Source organism: Zosterops lateralis (assembly GCF_965231275.1).
Source record: "Zosterops lateralis genome assembly, chromosome: Z".
In the NCBI taxonomy this organism is placed as follows: Eukaryota; Metazoa; Chordata; class Aves; order Passeriformes; family Zosteropidae; genus Zosterops; species Zosterops lateralis.
The window spans coordinates 7657511-7680601 of NC_139800.1; the positions used below are offsets into that span (position 1 = coordinate 7657511).

At 38.5% G+C, this 23091-nt stretch overlaps 1 protein-coding gene across 1 annotated transcript in view; it reads right to left on the minus strand.

Annotated features, from left to right (window-relative positions):
- The window catches only part of HOMER1 (homer scaffold protein 1), an 86927-nt gene that overhangs the window by 59371 nt on the left and 4465 nt on the right, over window positions 1-23091 (minus strand). Inside the window, exon 2 of the mRNA XM_083884444.1 lies at window positions 4751-4907. Within this exon, the coding sequence (XP_083740570.1) occupies window positions 4751-4907 (157 nt within the window). The remainder of the gene's footprint in view (window positions 1-4750; window positions 4908-23091) is intronic.

Below are 23091 nucleotides of genomic sequence, written 5' to 3' on the forward strand. Positions count from 1 at the left end.
GGCAAAAGGTTTGGAGCTCAAATAAAGACATCAGACTTCCACCTGCACAATCACCTCCAACTGACCACCTAGAAAACAGCTGTCTACAGCACACAGAACAAAAGAGAGAATGTGAGACAGGACTTCTCAGAAAAGCGGTGCCCTGGAACCTTTTTTTACTTGTATGCTTCTTGTTTCCTTTTGCACTGTTAGTGATTGGAAGCCCACTTTTGAAATAACCAGGAAGACCAGAACAGAGCTGTGCAAGCTCATTTAATGCTCCTGCTTCCTGCGGAAGCTGTCAACAATAATATGCTTGAAATTAAATATCCTGGGCACTGTGTAGAATAGATTCTTCCTCCCAGCATGAGCTCTAGCTATGCTGTCCAGTCTGCTTAAGCCCAGGCCCGTCCTGTGCTTGATTAATTGAAACTTGCACCATATATTTGAGAATGTGGACATATGCCATGGACATAACTTCATCAATTCTGAAAAAGACTCCAATTGCAGAGGGCTAAGACCTCCAAGCAAAACACAGCTTTAAAGCCTTCACAGCTGCCATTTCCTGCAGTGACAACAGCATAGCAGGTTGCAGTTTAACCCAGTCAAAAACCTGGGAGAAATTACCACATGACAGGCTGCAGCATGGAGAACCTCAACAGGCTGCCTGGTCCAGAATGGGATAGCTTTTGTGACAGCAGTCAGCATTTAGACTGGGTTATGTTTACTGTAAAACTGCTTTCTTGCAAGACAGAAAGGTAGGAAGAAAACTTTTTTAAAATAATTGTGTTGAGAGAGAGTTGGCTGTGATTCTTCCCTTTATTTTCCAAGAGAGAAAAATAAAGAGGCTTCACTTCAGTAGGCAGCATTAGTCCAGAGACTGGGGAAACTACATTCAGATCCCAGTGATTAAAAATAAAACCAACAAAAACCAAACCAACGGCCTTTCATTGAATTTACCAATTTACAAGGAAATCAAGTTGTTCCATCTTCTCTAAATTTAAAGCCTTGGTATGCTAGATGTCTCACTTGCAAAACTATGCTTTTTAAAAGTGTAATGCTAGAACATCCTACAAATACAGTTCAGTGTCAGCTACCTCTGGAAAGAACTAGACACCAAACTTTTGCATATTTAGCTTAAAAAGTCATTTATTTTTAAAATCAGAATCTATAATTAAGCCTGTCTTGTCCATTCAAATGGGTACTGCTTTAACTACTCTCCTCTAATCCAGATTTTATAACAAGTGTCAAATACTTCTTCAACTTTTAAGAATGTTGTTTCCATAAATGAACAAGAAGATCTTAAAAACACAACAGAGTCAATGTGACAGGAAGACATTTAGCTTTTGAAGGAAACTGATTTAGTTATCTTCAGGCTTTTTTGGAATTATAAAATAGCTTTCATGTTTCCCTTTCATATTACTTTAGTGATGGGAAAATAGGGCATGTGTCTGAGCTGTACATTTTACCGTTTGCAAACCCAACAGCTGTAAGATATATAGTAGTGGTCAAATAAGATTTTATCTTCTGCTAAAATGAAAGGCAATAATAATTTAAGACACTTTTTAAATTCTTCAAAGGAAAATACTGCACACTTGTGCATACAGGTCTTAATTAAAATGTGTATTGAGTGTTTAAAAGATTGTCACTTTAAAGTGAGACAGTGATTAAAATAACAAGACCATCTGCAGTAAAAATGATGGGAGACTTGACTGAGTAATAATATATGCATGGTTTATGGAACCTGCAGACTGGGAAGCCACTCTTTTCCAGAGTCTTTTCTTGTTCTAGATGAATATAAAATTTCAAGTTTGTTTTCCTACCTTGTATCGGTGAAAAAAATTATCAGAGAGCTATCTAGCATAGCAAGAACCACACAAAACTTGATCTGCTTCCTTTTCTCAGAGATGGCGAGAAACAAAATGGAAAAGGCAGTGGGACTCAGAATAATCTGCCTGTACTGTTACTGGAGAAATAATGGAAGCTTTGTTCCATCACCCAGGAGAAAGAAGTAGTAGAACACATTTTTCCAAGGAACTCTGAAATGAGTATATAATTAATGAGAACCAAAAGCCATAGCAACAACTGCTCAATGTTGTCATGTCATACTACATAAGAAATCTTGTTTTTCAGGCTTTCTCTTCATTCTGGTACTGGTAGGAGAAAAAGGTCATATAAAACATATTTACTCAAGAAGTCAGAGAAACCATATTCAAATTCTATCAGATTACTTGCATCAAGATTTCTCTGCCATGGGCAACAGGGCTCCAAATATTACAAATTACTATAAAATATATGGCCTGTACACTGAACATCTTATGGTCCTAGAACATTTTTTGTAGTCAAGATAGAGGGACATGCATCATATCTGGTGTAAGATATTTCAAGAGGATACTGTAGCTTCAGAAAACATTTCACAAAACGCATTAAAAGTGAGAGTTGCGTCTGTAGGAACTGTCTTGGCTAAATCGAGCTCAAATAAGGAAAAAACTCCTCTCTTTCAGAATTAACCAAAGACCCCATAAGCAAATCCTGGTTGGAAAGTGCAATTCACACCAGGAGAGTGAAAATCAGGTCTTTAAATCCCCTTTTGTTTTCAAGAGGAAAGATTTAATGATGCTCAGAATAATCAGGATAGAAGTTCAGTTTTATCCAGAAATACTTCTGAAATGCACCAGCCTAAAGAGAAAGAAGGGTGTGGGACAGAAACAGGATTACCATTCAAATCTAAAGTGTACCTCTCTCCAGCATTCCTTACTGCAGTCTAGGTGAATTTATATGTGAGCTGCCTTTACTTACTGACTTACTGCTCATCACCTGAGGACTGAGCACATCATTCTCTCCACCATACAAACCCAAAGGATGCTGTAAACCCCACCAGCACCCAGATATACAACAAAACCTGGCTGGATATATTCCCTCTGAGGGACGGGCATAACAGCTTCAAAACCAGTAGGGTTTGACAAGTGGTTTTGACAATATGTGCATTGTCAGCAGTGTTACTGGCACTCAGCTGTATGCCATATAGCAAAGACTCACTCTGGGTGCACTCGAACTTAAAAATGCTTTATATTTACATTTAACTCCTTACACATACCATATTGTATAGAAACAGACATGCTAAAAAAAAGATGGGGTTTTAAGAAAAATAAAAGAACTCTCTGGGAATTATACTGGAAACCCACTTAAAATTCTTCCATGTGTCCCTTCTGATATTCACCTTTATATGTTGCAGAGCAGCATTGTGAATACCTGAAAGAATGGGACTCTCTTAACCATGACTGGGATTCTAGATCTTCATCTAAGACTTGGATGAAAACATTATTAGGATTGCAGCACTCACAGAGTAAATAAAAGTGATGAACTGCATTATCAGTATAGCTTGCCATTAGTACTGGATGTAAAGGGAATACTGCAGCAGACAAAAGAACTACATAGGTGAACAATTACTTTACAGTTTAATTCAGCAGGCACTCAGCAGGAGCTGCAGCATCAGGATGAAGGCAGAGGAACTCCAGTGAATGTCAGAATAAGGATTTCGTATATTCTCCAGACGAGTTAAAGCACTACATTTTATAACTGGTAGTCTTGATTTCATACATCATCTAGTTCAAATCTCAGCGTCTTTATTTATAAATCCTGCTCCAAAGGTATTTTAATTATTTGACAAACTAATTGGATAATTTGAAGGATAAGAATGAAAAAAACTAAGTAAAACTTAAAGCTGGAAAAAATCTGGTAGGCTCTGACACCAGTCTCAGTCATTCAGAATCAGCAGAGATTTTTGACAATACGATCAATCCCTAAATATTTGTTTGTGATATAAAATCTCCTTTTACATTTAAATAGCAATATTTTGGATACTTTAAAAAAATCAGGGTAAAAATTTTCAGCTTTCAATTAGTAGTCATAAAATCTCTCTGAACATCACCATGCTTTTAACAGACTACTTTGTTTCCAATCATTGTGAACTGATGTATTTCCAAAGGCTTCAAATTAAAGTCTCTCAAAAGGATCACAATTCTTAATTACAGTCTGTGTATCTTCAATGCCCTTAGTGTAGAGTTTTCTGCTACACTGTTTGTAAAGTTACTGTTATTTTAGCTATGTGGGTAGAAAGGATTCTCTGTACATCAAATTAATTTCTTAGAAAACATGTTTTACAACAGCAGTAGGTCAGCGTAATATCCTTTCTAGTTAAAACAGGGGAAAAAACCAAACCAAATCAACCAACCAACCAACCAACCATAAAAAATCCCCACTAAAACCAAACCAACTTAGTCTAGATAAAAGCTTACCATTTATTAGGCAGGCTTTATTAGGAGGCAATCCTCGCATTCTCTACAGCAAAAATTGGAAGATTATATAACAAAGGATTTACTAAGTGATTATGGCCACTGAACAGATGTCCTTCATAATGCTGAAGCTAATTATATTGATATATGACTGAGTACAGAAATGAAAACAAATTATTGTAACCTTATTTGTACTTTTTGTACAATTATTTGCCTTTTTAGCCTTGTCATAGCGTTAACCAAGGAATAGGTCATCACTTCAATTCAGCAATAGTTATTGAAGTCAATAAAACCACATGGAAAACAGAATTCATGAATAAACACTTAAAACATATAATAAGGCAATGCCACCATTTTAAAACATCAGTGATCTGTTGGTCAGATAATGATACAAACATCTGAGAAGAAATAACGTCAGACTAGAAAATAGTAAAAAAAATGTTCTAAACAACTAGGTTTTCTGAAATAAAACTTACCTTTGAGCCATCCAAACTGATTATCCTGTAGACATTTCTTGTGCTGTCATAGAAGTAGGACACAGTAACAGCATGCTTGCTGGTGGGAACCCAGTTCTTCTTAGTGTTTGGGTCAATCTGGAAGACATGAGCTCGGGTGCTGAAGATGGGTTGTTCCCTGAAGGACAGAGAGAAGAAGTCATGAATTTCATTTGTACATAATATCATTGCACATGAGCTATCTGCCAGTTATGCCCATTTGGATGAACATAAGTTACTCTGCATGATAAAACTTGCCTGATAACTTCTGTATGTGTTGCTGTGTAGTGCAGGTAAGCTTGTTAATACATATATGCAAAAAAAATGCAAGTCTTCTAAGGCAAAAATCAGCATCCACTTGTGGAGTCAGATAAACACAGACACCTCTAAGACAGAGTCAGCATCATCCCATCATCTTCCCAACTCTTCACTGCCCATCTGTCTCTTTAAACTATGTCATTAATGCATGTGTAACTTCTCTCATTACACTGCACACTGCAGAACGTGCATAACTTCAAGTCCACTTCTTCCCCAAAATTTTCTAATACTCTGATTATTCTCATCAATTTTTGGCTGCAATCTGGATCTGAAATGGGTGATTCAGTGCAATTACTCTAAAACTAACATTAATTAAGGCTAGGAACATATGTTGTGAATCCCTCATTTAATGCAGCTTTACACCTGAAGGTATTTATACCAACATTAAATAAAATACATTTTAAATGGTAAATTGCTTAGGAAATAAAGTTATATGAGGCAAAACCCCCTTATTACAATTTAGAATTTACAACCTTTTTCCCCCATGACCACTTCCATGACATACAGCATTGCACAGAAATCTAAAAACATTTTAATATTACTAAGATGATGATAAGCTGGCCTTCTACAATAGAGTGACTTTATCAGTGGATAAGGGGGAGGCTGTGGATATCAGTTCTCTCCACTTTTTTAAAGCCTTTGACTTTACAGTCATCTATAACATCTCTCTAGATTGGAAGAGATGAATTCAATGGATAGACAGTTGGGTGGATAAGGAACTGGTTGAACTGTCTCATCTAGAGGGCAGTGACTAATGGCTCAGAGTCACAATGGATGTCAGTTTTGGTATCTTCATCAATGACATAGAGAATGGTACCAACTGCACCCTCAGCATGTTTGCACTTGACCCCAAGCTGAGTGGTGCAGCTGACACACCTGAGTGATAGGATGCCATCCAGAGGGACCGGGACGAGCTCTGGGAGAGGGCACTTGGGAATCTGATGAGGTTTAACAAGACCAAGTGCTGGTGCTGCCCCTGGGTCAGAGCAGCCCTGGCACCAGCACAGGCTGGGCATGGACAGATCACAGCAGCCCTGCCCAGAAGGACCTGGGGGTGCTGCTGGGGGAGAGGCTGGACATGACCCAGCCATGGGCACTGACAGCCCAGAGAGCCAAACGTGTCCTGGGCTGCATCCAGAGCAGTGTGGGCAGCAGGGCCAGGGAGGGGATCCTACCCCTCTGCTCTGCTCTGCTCAGACCCCACCTGCAGGGCTGCACCAGCTCTGGGGGCCCAGCACAGGAAGGACATGGAATTGTTGGAGTGAGTCCAGAGGAGGCCACAAAGATGGTCAGAGGGATAGAGCACCTGTCCTATCAGGAAAGGTGGAGAAAGTTGGAATTGTTCAGCCTGGAGAAGGGAAGTCTCTGGAGAGACCCTTTAGCAGCTCTCAGCACCTAATGGGGGCCTACAAGAGAGGTGGTAGAGGGACCTTTTCACGAGGGCATGCAATGATAGGACAAGAGGTGATGGCTTCAGACTGAAAGAGGACAGGTTTAGATAAGACATTAAGAGGAAATTCTTCACCATGAGGATGGTGAGACATCCATCTGTCCATCCTCAACCTGGAACAGGTTGCCCAGAGATGACGTGGGTGCTCCATCCCTGGAATTGTTTAGAGCCAGGCTAGATTGGGCATTGAGCAAAACCTGGTCTAGTAAAAGGGCTTCCTGCCTATGTAGGCAGGTTGGAATTAGATATCTTTAATATCCCTTCCAATTCAAACTATTCTATGATATTGTAGCTGTCAGTTTAAATTTAGCTACATTTTAATGACATACTGATTGCTGTCTTCTTTAAGGGATGCAGCCATCAAATTCTAAGGATATTAAGTATCAGGACTTTAGGTTGAATTTAACTTTTTAGGTATTTTGACCGTCATTTTGAGAGTGTGAAAAAACATACCTTTTGACCTGCCCTCATTTTCCTTTCAGAGGTATGTTTTTAATACTTTTTCTTTCTCAAAATAAAAGAAAGTGAAAAATACCCACCGACTTTATAGGTAGCCAAAGGGGGTTAATTTGGCCTCACTACAAAGGGGTACATGTGAACTCTCTGAATTCCTCTATTGCTTGGCAGAGAGAGCAGCTTTCAGTAGTAGAATTGTATTACTCAGCTGGGAGTCAAGATTCTGAGTTAAGCATATGTCAATATCAATGGATGCATATTAACATAATGCACCAGCTCTTCAACCCTGAAAAATTAAAGAGCCCATCAAAATATATGAAAACAATCTTAGAAGCCTGACCAACTGTTTTGATGAATATTGACATTGAAAGGAAACTATAACGGCTGTGGCCATTTTAATTAAAGACCAAAGAAGAACTGAATCCAAGATGTAGATGCATGGTTAATGAATGTACATTTGACCAGCACTGATGCTCAGTCCACTCCCAGTACAGTATGTCACATAACTGGGACTTCCAACACACCACAGCCTAGGATTTTAATATGTAAAAGGTAGGTGAGTACTATATGGCTAAATCAAGTGTCAGTGAAAATCAACTGTCCAGCCCTGAGATGCTGCTCTGCAGCACTGTCATCACAAAAATCTTCCACAGCCTAAATATCCTCAATTTGTTTGATGAGGTGGCCTGCATGTTCCTCATAATTGCTTAGCAGTGCTGCTCAAGACAAACCAGAGCACTTTGCAGGACACAGTGTGGGTCTGGCATAGACAGTACAGTTAGGTATGGAACAGTATAAATTAAGCTTACTTCCACTTCTTTAATCACTTCTGATAAAACTAGAGTTACAGTCTTGTCTTTCCATTTCTTAAGTACAGCTTTACTGAATGACAAGCTGTCTTCACTCTGTAGAAAAAGCATAGCTCCCTTTGTTAAATGAGTTGGATAAATCAAGATTTTACCAGATTACTGGGGTAATTAGGGTTTTTTTTCTGACAAAGACACTAAACTTCAGATGACTCTAGAATTAGACCACTGTTTTGACACTTGACGATGAACATTTATAAAGATTATTTCTGCAAGCTAATGGAAGTTGTGCACTATATATCTACAGGATTAAATGTGTTATAGAACCAGTCACTGATGCACCACTGAAGTTCTTCAAAGCTGGTGTACAATTACATCATCTGTACTTTTCTGTAGTAAGAGAGTATATAGAGCTACTTAAATTTTAGAACCCCTAAAATATCTCTGAACAAGCAACAGGTAATGTATAAAACATATAAAAATATTTGTAACTTCAGCCATAGAAGTTTTATGTAACTTTTGCATAAAAGTTTTGCTCTTCTATTATCTGCGTAAGGACATGATGCCCTCCCAGTATGGAAGTTACAACCAATTCAGCTGAAATAATATTAATTATAGGGAACAAAATTAATAAATATTAATAATATTAATAAATATTAATAACAGGAAGATAGATGGTCTAATAATATATATATATTTTTAAATAATATGTATTTCTATATATAAAAATAAGTCCCTTATTTTTCACAGGATCACAGAATAAACATTTGGAAGGGATCCTCAAGGACCATTAAGTCCAACTGTTGGCCCTGTATAGTGTCTTATTTTCATCCATTTGGAGTTGAGAAAGGTAGAACAGCTTTAAAGAAAAATCAATCCTGTAAAAAAAGCAAGCCAGTCTACCAGTTTCTTTTCCCTCTCTTTTCTTCCCCTTTCAGCTTTCTCTTCTTCATCCTTCATTATCAGAAGGTATTCAGTACTCATTAAAGACATTAATAGGAACTAAGACAAGAACTCCTCACTAATTACACAGCAAAGCAATTCATTTTTCTAGAAATATACTGATGCTAAACAAAAAGAAAACAAACTAATAAAAATGCCATGGTAACACAGTTTGACTATTAGAAATGTCTGCTCAGGCGTGGCAAAAACATTAAGGCTCATATCCTGCTGTTCTTAATTGCCTTAGGCTGCAGCATCACGGTGGTCAAACAAAGACTAACAAGAAGTAAGTGCCAAGTCCTCCTGGAACTGAGAAGCAATGTGATGAGTAAAGAAGCTTAAGAAGTATCATTTTAGCAGGCAGAGTCACAGCAGGCTATTCCATAATCAATATAGAAATTCATTCATTGATACCTTAAGCTAAGCTTAAGAGATAAACCTGTTTTCCAACAGTTGAATGAGTAATTTCCAACCACTCTTTCCATTTTGACATCGTGACACAGCCTTTACAGAAAAAAAAACAAGCAGACTGCTCAATATAGGAAACATGTTACACTGATCAAAGATTGCATGAAAGAAGCTTAAGTTAGTATAAAAGCTTAGAAAGTATTTCCTTGCTAATCCATAATTAATATAAGCTTTTTTTAAAAAAAAAGTCTCTCATGTCTAGTACTTCTACAGCACTAGTGGTGAAGACCTCTTTTTGCTTATTTCTTCCCTCACACTGTTATTTACCATGACTCCAAAATTACCTTGAATGCCATAAAACCTATTATTTCTCAAGGCTGGGATTCCATTGTCTTAGTTACTCTGAAAACAATAAGGCCACTGAAAAGAAAGTATGAACCTCTACAACATTACTTGATATCCTACTTGCCTCCCCTTATGGAGTGTTAATGATGCTAAAAAAAAATAGTAAAAATTAGATACAACCCTCCTTTCCTCCTCCATCCTGGGCTAAACTGACAGTGTTTTGGAAGAGAAGTTGCTGCACTATGTAGGATGAGGTAATGAACTTCCCTGTGTGGACACAAGACCAGGCCAGGATTGCAGATGAAGATAAAAGAGACATGAGCGATTACTCCTAATTCAAGAGCTGGGGCAAAGAGCTTCCCAGGCAGAAGCAGACACAGAAACAGGCTAACACTGGGTGAAGTGGCCCACAGAGGAACTGAGTTTTAAAAGAAAAGGAACCACTGCCTGAGACCTGGAAGTTTTAAATTCCTCGGCAGAGGTATTTTCCATAACCAGTAAAATGAAAAGGGAATGAATAAGCATGTTTGATGGGGTGTTTCTACTCAGCTCAGTTTTGATAGTGAAAATTCCATGAGATTCATGTAAATGTCTATTCTCAACATGGATCTTACAAACTCCAGTACATTATCCAGACTTCCTGGCTTTGATGCACATGGAGTCCACATACAAGATTGTTTTCAAAACAAGTCCAACAAAATTAACCTCGGAGATTTTTTCTTGTTGCAAACAGAGCAAGATTTCATCCATGAGGTTTCATATGAAGAGTTTCAGAGGAAGATGATGTCACAGGCAGACAAAAACAGGACAATATCCCTGAGCTCAAAATGGGAGTGCAACCACATTGCAAGCTGGCTGGAGTGGTGGAGACTGGACAAAAAGTGAGCTGTCCTCCCACCATTACAGCCCTGGGCACAGCACACCCTGCCACATGACAGACAGCATGCTCAGCACACAGCCTCCACTAGTCCTGAGGACTGCAAACCATATGCAAAACATGTTTTGCAGGTGATCATTTTGCATACACTGAATCCTGAGCCTCTATAATAGCTGTCATCCAAGGAAATTTCTCCCCAGGTCAGACAACATAAACACTGCACGTGGAATTTCAGGCGTCTGCTGATTATCCTCAGATTTAGGCTAGGACAAAGACCTTTTTGCTTTTTTCAAATGTCAGCATACTAATCCCACAACTTTTTCCTGGTGTCCTGCTAGTCTTAAAAATATTCTGCTCTAGCTTGTTTCTGAAGCTGTAGCAAGCTTTTGTTACTCTAAGCAGTTTGAGAAGAGATTCCTGAAAAGAAGTGAAGAGAGTGGTTAAAAGTGCATCTCTAGTCAACCATAATTCATAAAGTACAGTGTCCAAGCACACTCAGTGTTGTTCAGGGAGTCTGAGTCAACAAGCTCTGCAAATAGTTCAAAGTAACAGGAAACCACAGAATTTTCCATGTTCATAAAACTGCTCGCAGGTCTGATAAAAACTGTATACACTTGAGGGGAAAGTATTGCATAACACTGGCTTCCATCTTGACAATACCATCTGGAAGTAAAAATTATAAAGTTGAACAAATCCACTGAGTGGACTTGCGTAATGACTTCAGATATTGCTTTTTGTCCTTTGACTGTTACTTCAGATTTTGTTTTTTGTCTTACACATAACTTTCAAGTACAATGTACATATACAATAGCAACTTTCATATCTCAAAACAAGTCTTGAGATAGTAAAAAAGTGGAAGTTACAATCAGCTAACCAAATCAAAATCTCTCCCATACCACCAGTGGTTTATCTAGCTCTACACCTATATTAGACCTGGTTTTGCTGTTATGTTTTGGGTTTGAATCAGATTTGTTTGAAGTCCACAAACGTTGAGACAGTTGCTACAAAAAACTTGTTTTCTGTATGCAGTTATCAGTTTATACACATACCTGCCTATTTACCTATAAAGTTCAAAATATAAGCTTTACAGGCTGTGCTCTGTAGCTATGTAACACTACACAGGCAGTGTCATCAAGCTTTTTTCTAACCTGTTTTGTTTCCATTTAAGAATTAGCTTTTAACCTTAGATTTTTAAGCACTTAGGAGTTAGTGTAACACCACAAGTAATACCTGCTGTTTCTTCAGGATTTGAGGGGAGAAAAATTATCTAGAGACTTTCACTAAACTGTTAGGTTAAGTAAAATATAAATTTACCTTAGCCAGAAACATAATTATATACTGTCCAATACATTTTCAAGGACCTGAAGTTTTACCAATTTGTTCCAGCTTGAAGCAGGATATTGCACAGTACTTAAAGGGACATAAGGTACAGGAAGTCAGTAGAAAATAATTTAGTGATAACCAAAAATCTATTATCTTTGAAATGCTACTATCTCCATAAAGACTAGTGAAAATCTGTGAGCTATTAGGACCACAGAGGGAAAAGTTGCACTCTAGTTGAATAACTTAACACTCCACACTTTTGAAAAGAAAAAAATACCTAATAAAAAACTCAAACTACAACTGTGCAACATTTTACTGTGGGCCAAGAATTATATACAAAACATATATATACATACACACATACAGACAGCTAGATGCAAAGAATATAGTTTTATACAAAAGAGGTTAAATTTGATGCAGGTGAGCAGACAGAACTCTTCTTAAGTCAGCAATTATGGACTTTCAGTAGCAGAAAAACTCTTCACTTGTGATTATTGCATCAATTAATAGATGTTTTATATTAGATAGCAGACAAGTCAGGAGAGCACATAACTTCAAGTATTTCTGAAATTAATTTCTTTTGGTAACATTTTGGTACATCTACTTAGGTGGATGGCATCTTCATAAGGGTAACAGAGCTGGTGAAGGGACTGGGGCACAAGTCACACAAGGAGTAGCTGAGGCACCTGGGGGAATATAGCCTGAAGAAAAAAAGAGGCTGAGAGGAGACCTTATCACTGTCTACCATTATCTCAAAGGAGGTTATAGCCAGGTGGGGGTCTGTCTCTTCTCCTAGGCAAAAAGTAATGTCATGAGAGGAAATGGCCTCAATTTGCACCAGGAGAGGTTTAGAGTAGGTACTAAGAAAAAATTATTTTTGGTAAATGTTATCAAGCAGAGTGTCCAGGGAAGTGGTGGAGTCATCATTTTTGGATATGGCATATGAGGACATGTTTTAGTGGCAACCATGGTGCTGGTTCTAGGCTGATTGTTGGACTTGATGATCTTACGGGTCTTTTCCAACCTTAACAATTCTACAGGTAAGCAGTCCTATATAACAGTCTGTTTGGGGAACAAACGGATGACTCTGTATGTGCCAATGTCAACCAAATGCTCAGGAAACCCATGCACAGTACCTTCCAGAGAAGGAAGGGAAAGAAAAGGGGTAGGGGAGTTTCATACAAACACATGCTTTAAGACAACCACTGACAGCACTTAAAAATGCATGAAAACCCAGGAGTTAGGAATACCATACCTTGGGAAATAAAGCTCTTGCTATTGAACAAACATGAAGACAAATGAGAAAGTTGACCTAACCTCATTTCTCTCCCATCTGAGCTTCCCATTCATAAGGGACTTATGAAGGATCTTAGTAAACTTTAGAAGAGTAAAGAGGTTTTTCCACACCACAGATTTACATCTAATGGTAGGACAGGTCAGACGTTACAGCCTCACAAATTCAGTAACATCAACAGCATGGAAGGTGGCAGAGTTGCAAAGAAGAGGACAAATCAGTGCTCAGTACTTAAAATTAAGGCTTATATAATAGAGGAAAGAAAAATCCCAACAAAACTCTTAGATTTTTCATATAATGACAGTGAACATAGAGGTGCTTATATTAAAGATTAATGAAGCTACCTGTAGATTATGTGTAGGGCAGTGTTAAACTGATTAAAAATAAAATAAAATTAAATTTTAAAAAAAAATCCTGGATTTGCTTTCACTTCTGCAATTCTCTGGGTTTGTTTTAAATGCCTGTTCTCCAATGCCCCCATATGCTGTTATCATATGCTGCTCAAGCTCAGCAGGTAGGCAACCAGCTGAAGTGTCGCAGGAAACATTCACAGCAATAATTTATCACTGACTGTGAAAGTTACTCCCGTAGCTGAATGATGGTCCATCTCTCTAGGGTTTTCCATTTTTGTCCTTCCACACAACCTTGAAACACTCATTTTCATATCAGGAATCAAGCAAGAGTTGTGAGAATCAAATAAGGAAACAAAAAGTGTATTATTAAGTACTCAGTTTTATCTTCACAAAGCTCTCACTTCAATTTAGTAACTTATTCCAGGGATATAGGTACCTTCAGAATTTTCCTAGGTACGTAAGTGATTATTCCTTTAAATTGTGCAAGTAAGTGGACAAAGGTATCTCTGAACAAACGTTCACCTTAAATTTGTTTTAATTACAAAATTGGATAGAACTAACCATTAGCTTTTAATGACTTCAGAGCTCAATGTTCTTTTCCTAAATTATGTTGGGTTGAATTTTAGAATAGATATTTATCTACAGTGAAAATACTAAGAAACCATGATAGTAAAAAATTGTATTTTTTCTTGAATTTTGCTCTGTTTGAAAATTCTTGTCAGGAAGTCAAGAGAGGAGTTCTGTCTTTAGAATTAGACTATTAATTTTAAGATGTACAGCTATTTTCCATATCTAGTCACTAAAAGTATTATCAGAAGTAAACAAAAAAACTCCAAAACCAATTTCAGGTTCTAGTCTATGAACAAAGAATCCTGCAATGACTGTAATGAGACATTTCAGAAAGAAGTCTAGATATTAATATTCCTGCAAAAGACCTTACATGCAGTAAGCTAAGCTAAGCTGCATTGGAATAAGAAATAAGCAGGCAATGAATGATTTAAAAATATTTCTCTCCATTCTACAGCAAGGAAATCTAACTTATACACACAACACAAGCAGAAAAGAGAAGAAAGCAGAAAGGAAGAACTACCATTATTCATGCTTGTTAGTAAAATAAGTTTAGATAGGTCTGAAAGCAATCCAGAAGCAGGCTTTCTTGTTAGTTCCCCTAGTTCCTAGATTCTGTACAGAGACAATTTATCCTTTGCAATCCTTATCCAAAATCTGCCTGCAATGGAGTTCTGACAGTCAGACTATTCTTACAGAACTCATGCAAATATTTTAAGGGGAACATTAAGTAGTTTAACTGCCTAGCTTGAATTTCTACTGTTACTTCACATGGCACTATGATATAAAGTCATGCAACCATTAAGTTATATTTTCTTGTCTTCCTGCACCAGCAGTTTTCTTGAGTTTAAATGAACAGACATTTTCTAGACATGGTCCTCAGGAACAATATCTGTAGTCTTCAGAACCATTACAAGAGCTACAATTTCAAGGGAAAAAGAAAAAAACAAAAAACACCAAAAACAGAAGAAAAAAAAATAAACCCTTTACACCAGCAGCACAAGCACAGCTGTCCAAATAATAGAGGCAGATAGAGCAAGAGCATAAAGTTGCTTTGGGATCCAAAGACACTGCTAGTGAGGCTGGAGTTCATGCACTGCTTTACAAGCAGGTCCAGCAGCACCCTCCTTTCCAGGGGCATGGAGAAGGATGAGGAAAATGAGGAGGAAGGCTCCAGATGGGACATAATTTTCAATCTCTGCAATTTCCAGAATCCAAACCTATTCAAGACCTGTGTATTATTCTTTTCACATTTCACAAACACCCACAAATTAATTTATGAATTCTTTAAGACCTAAAGTTAAGTAGTTTGCTTTGCAAAACAATTTTCAGCTTGTGATAAGGACTGTTTATGCCACTCACAAATAATTAGACCAATTGATGCTGACTAAACAAGGTGAGAATTAAGCCAAACTGCATGGGACCACTTAGGTGCTCTTGCTGAGGCACAGATAGGTAGAAACAGCACCTTGCAAGGTCTTTGATGTTAATCATAGTGGTTGGTGGGATTTAAGGGTCATAAGACAGCAGTGGTAGAAATGCCACCCAGAGCAGCAGATTCAGAAAATTGACAAACTGAAACTCCTCGCTTTGTCCTGACATGAAAGCATAAGATTGTCTGTAAATCAACACCCTCTGTTCTAAAGTTTGGTTAGATCAATTTAGTGGCTGTAATAAAATCCTTCAGCAGCACTGACAAGTGTTATCATGCACAGGTACTGCAGAATGAAGAAGTGAGAATAGAGGGATGGCACTAGGATGTGAAGCTACGTAGATAACTAAAATAATAAGAGTGGCAATCCCACATCATCTTAAATTCCAAAAAATATAGCACAGTTCAATAAACAATGTAAACACAGTATTTTCTGATTTGACATTCAGTGTCACTTTGCATGCTCCATCAAATCTCATCATTGCCTATGACAAGAATTTCTGTTCTGATGGCTGCATTTCATAGCTATGGAGCAAAGTGGCAAAGCTGGGGATTTTGACAATAGCCTGATGAGAATTCTGGAATCTTGAAAATAATAGAAGAAATACAAAATCATAGAATCAAGTCATCATGGGTTTCCATTGAGATAAATGGCAATTATATGGTAAACAGTGATACAATTTAAAAATTAGTCTAACTGCTGTTTTTCCAATCATCTTTGACTTTGAGAGACAATGCTAGTATAATACTAGTCATAATTTTGTTATTATTAAGACTAGATGCCTAGACAATTTGTTAACAGCAGACAAAACAAGAATACATATCTTCCTTGTCTATTACTCCACATTTGGAATTTATCTCAAAGATATGTCTGTACTAAAATGAGATTTCCTCATTTGGCACCCCAGTCTTTAGCAATTTCTCTTTGCTTCTTAATAGCTTTAATGCACCTTCTCATTGGCTCTAAATTTCCATTTTACTTCCTGGTAGAGCTTCATACAAAAACAGTCACACCTCCTTACCACTTCCCACCCAATCAACCACATCCACTCCATCTTTTTCCTCATCTCCAGGTTATTAATTTTGACATGTCTTCTCCATGCGAAAAAGCTTTTTTCTTTAAGTAGGCCTGGCACTTTTTATGCCTTTCATTTCCAGCTTAAAACCCACAAACATTATATTTGACATTAAGAATTTGTCATTTTAGGAGCCTTTGCACTTAACCCTCAAAAATAAACACCCTGAAGTAAACCACTAGCACAACCACATGTTGACTGCAGACACCTCAAAGCTGAACTCATGCTTCCAGCAGCACTAGTGGAAGATCAAAACTTTCATAAGGAGGGGCTGAATAGCATTTGACATGCATTTCATCAGCAGCACCTGATCTTCAAACAATTTGCCAACCAGAGTGCTACAGCTGCATGCTGAATTTCAAAGGAAAAAAAAAAATCAGCGGTCCACATCAAAAGATGAGAATTAGATCATTTTATTTGTATCAAGAAACTGAATTAGACTCCTAGAAAGGTAAACAAATTAATTTTATATTCATAAATAACAAATCAATTTGAATCACCCATTAAGCACTACAGGAACTATAAAGAGTCTTTAATTCACTTTGAGCATATTATTACCATGCCAGCAAGTTTCTCCCTTCTGATAACTTACAGCCAAGTAAACACTACTGAATTTTGGATGCAGTGGTTGAACCTATAACTGGGAGTCCCACGTGTGTTCTCTGATTGTTCACCACACACTTACACTAAACATTCTGAGGCCTAATTCTACTATTCTAATACTACCATTCCTGACAGGTAATGTAGTTCACTCATTGGATCACTGAAGGTATCCCTAAAATGGCTCCAAATCCTGTCTCTCGTCTCGACATGCCTCGCACTGTCAGGCAGCCTCCCACTGTAGTGAGATGCAAAACAATGATAAAGGGCATAATCCATTTTTAAATATACTAGTATGAACACACACCATGCATGGAGCAAAGAGTGCTCTGCACAGCCCACTACAGCAGCTGACAAGGGAAAAGTTAAACAAGTCTGTATAATAAGCATCAGTGAAGGAATTGTGCCAAGTGCTGTGCCATGGTGATGAACCCCAACAGGCAGAGAAGGACAGCCACACCTGGGACAGACTGTTCATTCCACGGAGAAGTAGCTCATGAGGGGAGAGCAGTTGACATTGTCTATTAAACTTCAGCAAGGCTTTTGACACCATTGCTCACAACATCCTCACACACAAATTCAGGAAGTGGAGAATGAATGAGTGGACAGTGGGATTGATTGAGAACTGGATGAAGGCAGATCCCAGAGGGTCAAAATCAGTGGCAAAGTTGGAGGCCTGTCCTTAATTGTGTCCCCCAAGGTCCAATACTAGGCCCTGAACTGTTTAACTTGACCTGTATAAAGGGGCAGATTTCTCCTCAGCAAATTCAGTTATGATGATAAGCTGGGAGGAGTGCCTACATCCCAGAGGGCTGTGCAGACCTTCAGAAGGACCTCAACAGGATAGAAAGACAGGCAGAGGAGAACCATCTGAATTTCAGCAAAGGCAAGTGCAGGGTCCTGCTCCTGGGGAAGAACAGCCCCAGGCACCAGCACAGCCTTGGGCTGCCCTGCTGGGGGAGCAGCTCTGAGGAGAAGGACCTGGGGGTCCTGGTGGACAACAAGCTGTCCATGAGCCAGCAGCGTGTCCTGTGGCCAAGAAGGCCAATGGGATCCTGGGGACATTGGGAAGAGCATTGCCAGCAGGTCATGGAAGGTGATCCTGTCCCTGTACTCAGCCCTGGTGAGGCCTCACCTGGAGTGCTGTGTCCAGTTCTGGGCTTCTCAGGACAAGAGAGACACGGAGCTCCTGGAGTGGGTCCAGCAGAGGCTACAGAAATGATGAGGGGTCTGGAGCATCTCTCTTATGACAAAAGGCAGAGAGAGGTAGCACTGTTCAACATCAAGAAGAAAAATACTGAGAGACTGTCTCATCAGTATATGCAAGTATTGGAAGGAAGAGTGTCAAGATGATGGACCAGTTGTGGACCATCTTCTCAGTGGTGCTGCCACTGGACAAGAAGCAATGGGCAGACACCAATGCACAGGAAGTTCCACCTGAACATGAAGAATTTACTGTGCAAGTGAGCATGCACTGCAACAGATTGCCCAAAGAAGTAGTGGAGTTTCCCTCACTGGACATATTCAAGAACTGTCTGGATGCAATCCTGTGAAATGTGCTCTGGGATAACATTGCTTGAGCAGGGAGGCTGGAGCACATGACCCACTGTGGTCCCTTTGTATTTTACCCATTCTGTGATTCTGTGAAGATGACAGTTCTGGAAACACAAAACAGCACCAGTACTACCCTCAGGTAATGCTATCAAAATAATGTAAAGACACATTTCCTTACTGAAGGCTCATGCACTTACTTTGATCGTGCTGATGGAGGCTCGTAAAGACTAAGTATTATGAGTTGTACTGGAATTAGATTAGTAACCACTTTGCAAACACCACTTCAGAATTTAGCTTATACTTCTAAAAGGCACATACAATGACCTTAGTCCTAACCCCAAGATAGCAGGTGGGTGTCAGGGCTTTACTCAGATGAAAATAATTTTAAAAAATCAAGTCTCAGAATACTGCTTTTCATTTTGACAAACTGAGGGGGGGGGGGGGGGGGGGGGGAAGGGTACCATACCATTGGTGCAGGAGTTTCAGCTCAAACTGCCTGCTTTAGAGGCCTATATTTACCAGTTCAATAAAAAAGCTGTTAATATTCAGCAATAAATGCATGCTACTAGAGTTAAGAAGCATCTAATCAAAGAGCAAGAACCAGTCTTTGTTAAGAGCTAGTTATTGCAGCGTGATCTTTTTTTTTATGAACAATTTTCTTTACATAGTATCTGAATGAACTGGTAGGGTTCCATACCTTCAAAACCTGTGTGAAACAAGAACTAGAAAAGCCTCCCTCACCCCCACCTGTGCATAAATATCAGAACAGCTATTAAATGTAAGAAACCAAGCCCCAGTGCTTCTGTATCCTTGAGCAAACAGTGGCCAGAACCAAGCAGGTTCATTAGCTACTTACAGAATGCTTGCATTGCAATGTCAGTTTTAAAGAAAGCTGCATTTAAAAACATTTTATAGCTGTATGATAAATAAGACAAAAAGACAAACACGATGGTGGAGCAGAAGGTAACCTTAACAAGATCTAGCTGTGGATTCTACCTGCAAAGGCTGACTTAGTGCATGTGATTTGAGGAGTACTGTGTCCATCTCTGAGCACTCAAGACCAGCAGTATTCTTTAAATACTGGATTTGCTGTTGTTACTAAGGAGAAGACAAGGACTCTTTAAATATATTTTAATGCCAAGTAAAATTGCTCTTTGTAAGAACAATTGAGGAAGAAGCAGACTGTCTTTCTTTGTCTAAGAATTTCACCCCAGAACAATATTAATTCTCCAGTTCTGCTAACAATAAAAATGGCATTTGAAAAGGACCCTATAATACTCTTCATCATTCCATGCCAGCGACAGAGCTATTCTAGCTTTTGTTGCAGTCTGATTTGAAAAACTATAAATAATGTGGACAAAAGAGGAAGTTTTGTTGTTTTTAAAAAAAGTTCTATGTTACATTTATGCTCACCAAATACATAATTCTCAGTAAAAACTACTTCAGATCTCAAGTGCCCATTAAGATCCACTGTAAGAGACATGAGGAGCATTTACATTCAGATATGAGGTTATCTTAGGGAATCTAGTGTTCATTGCTCATTTCACAAAATTCAGCCAAAATGGACCATTATTTAATCATGTACTTCAGCACCTGTGTCTTTTCCATGAAAATTTCTCAAAGATCCTTTGAGTTTTACTATCATGCATAGCCAGAGATACTATCTGAGCTGTGCAGTACTTCTGAGAACCATGAGTACCTAAGGACTCAAATCAGCAGGACACTATCTATTCCCAAGCACTGCTCATTGTTTCTTGAAAAAAATCAGTATTTCCATATGCTTGGATGTAGAAAGGGGACACTTGAACATTGAAAAAGCATTTGGATATCAGAATCTAGAAACTGAAAGTAATCCAACAGAAGTGTTCCTGTCTAATTGCAGGTTATTCTTAGTCACATGCATTTGGTGAAAAACCCAAGTAGTGCAAAAGCACAGGTGTCCTGGTTAAAGCCAATCATACAACTATTTCCTTAGGACTCCAGTTTACTGCATACAGTCATTTGACAACAGAGATACACAACACATATTATTGCATACGCCTATTTTTGTTAGCATGAAAAGCACCCTGAGATACCTGCCATGGCTGTGTACTCTACAGTAAGTCATACTGAAGAAAACAGTGTTTTCTCCAACATCACATAGTACATTCTTTCAGAATTTTGTACAGACAAGCCAGGGCTAACAGTCTGTTGGAAATGAACAGGCCTAAGAAGTATGCCTAAGAATTATGAGAACACATGTCAAAGATGATTTATTTCACCAACACTTCACTGTAAAATGTTGACCATTTAAAGCTTATTCTTCAGTTCTCAAAACTCAGGGAAGATCTCATCATATGTCCTATTACAAGAAGAGCTTCAAGATTAACTATGGATCCAAGACTACAGCATAATATTTACAGAATAGGTAATTTTAAAGCACTTTAAAAACCCAAATTATATACCCAGCATATTACCTGTTATGGTTTGGGCTGAATGAGTTCTTCTTGTTTGGGTTTGGCTGTGGTGTTGTTTCGTTTTGTTACAAAATACAGAATTCAAAGGGGAAAAAAATACGATTTCTCAATAAGCTGAGATTGAACCTAGTGTACAGCCACAAAAAATCTTTCCAGACCTGAGCTTCAAAACCGAGGAGCAACATTTAACAGGGGTAGGTCTGAGTTCAGAGCTTTTTAAACATTTCCCACCAGAATAAACAGACACTGCTGTAGTAAAAGGTAGGTCTATGCCAGCTGTAGTTGCCCTTCCCTTGTGCACACCCCTGTATTTGCAGTCAGCAAGGTTACAGTACTGACACAGATCACAGAACAAACACTGATGCTGTAGTAGGCAAGTAGAAGACGCAGTGCTTGTCTTCTGTGGCTCCCATAGAAGATCTGTGAAAATTTAATAATTGAGATGTTGGCAAAGAGCACAACCACAAACATAACAAAACAGCAAAACAGTGCCTGTGAATCCTGTGCAAGTATGTGGAAGAAGAAGAAAAACCTGAGAGGAGCTACGTACTTCAAGTTCTCCCCTCCCATTACAGAAAACAAGTGATGCAGTCTGCTTAAGTCAGCTAACTTGATAGCTCTAACTAAAAAAAAAAAAACCTGGAAATCATGACTAGTTACTGGAAATGTCAATATATCAGGCAATCCAGCATCATCTATTGCTTGTTTAAACAGTATCTTCCTAGACTAATTTTTTAACAATGACTGGCATTCATCACTACTTGCCACCAAAGAAGCACATCAGAGTGCAGCCTGTTGCCAGAAGCATGATTGTGATGCAGGCCCAGAAAATCAATATAGTATTGAAACACAGTTCCATTACTTCACCAAATGGAGTAATGCCACTGCCCTGTGCAGATAAAACAGAGCTCAACACTGCATTGTGCAAGGACCAGGTAGAATAAACCCACAGCTCCCTCTAGCCTCTTCTCCCCTCTAGTATTTCTGTCCTGAACATAATACTAATTTTGGTGGATCTCACATGGCTGAGCCTTGGGAAATATAAAAAACTTGAAACAGAATGGGGAAAAGAAGTCTACCATCAAAACTGGATATAAAAGGAGATTTTTCATAATGCAATGCTTTCACACCCATTACACCTTACCTTTAAGACTGAATATATCTGAAAAAGCCTTGCAGGGAGAACAGCACAAAACCCTGAACTAGAAAGCATGCGCTTCGAATTTTTTTTTACAGAAAGCTTTCAACAAAATAAGGTTTTAAATAGAGCATTTAAATACATGTTTCATAGTATCTTTAAAAAATAAGAAAAAGGAAGAAGAGGTGGACTCTGGGTTTTTTTCCACTTTAAATAATACAGAATACTTTGTTTCTTTGTTCAGTGCCACAGTTAACTGTTACTAACGCTATAACCACACTCATGGGGAAGCCTGAGAGTCTTCTCCAACGCAAAACTGTCTCAGAGCACATCGGTATAACACAGGCACATATACATATATTCATGCAGGGTCCATTCCAGACCAAGTCACAGCCTGGCTGGGTATGAACACACCACACTGGTTTCCTTGGTAAGCACTTCTTAATTTTTAACTTCTGGACTAGCAGAGACCTTAGTCCTTGGTAATCCCTTTAGGCCTCAACAGCTTCCAAATTACAGACATCTAAAGGAGAAGGAAAACTAAGTTCTAGTCAGGTTGAACTATCTGCATTTTTCATAACCTCCAGAGTACCTTGGAAAAACATACCGTCAACTAAAACAATGTCCAAGGCACCCATACTAATGAGAAACTACCAGAAAATTAGAGTTACATAATAAGATAATGCTCTTCTCTAAAGTACACTAGTGCATAGACACAGATTTGAAAGGCAATGATTTAAAGAATGATTAGCTAAGAGCCTGAAATCAAATTACAGTTTAATGAGACAATCATAAAGAATAAATGTTTTGCAACAACAATTCCCATAAAAGTGATAGCTAAATTCTACTTAAAACTTCTGTTAACTAGCAGGCAGAAATACTCTGCTCAACTCTAGTTAAGTGTCATTGCCTTCTCTGATTAGAAGTG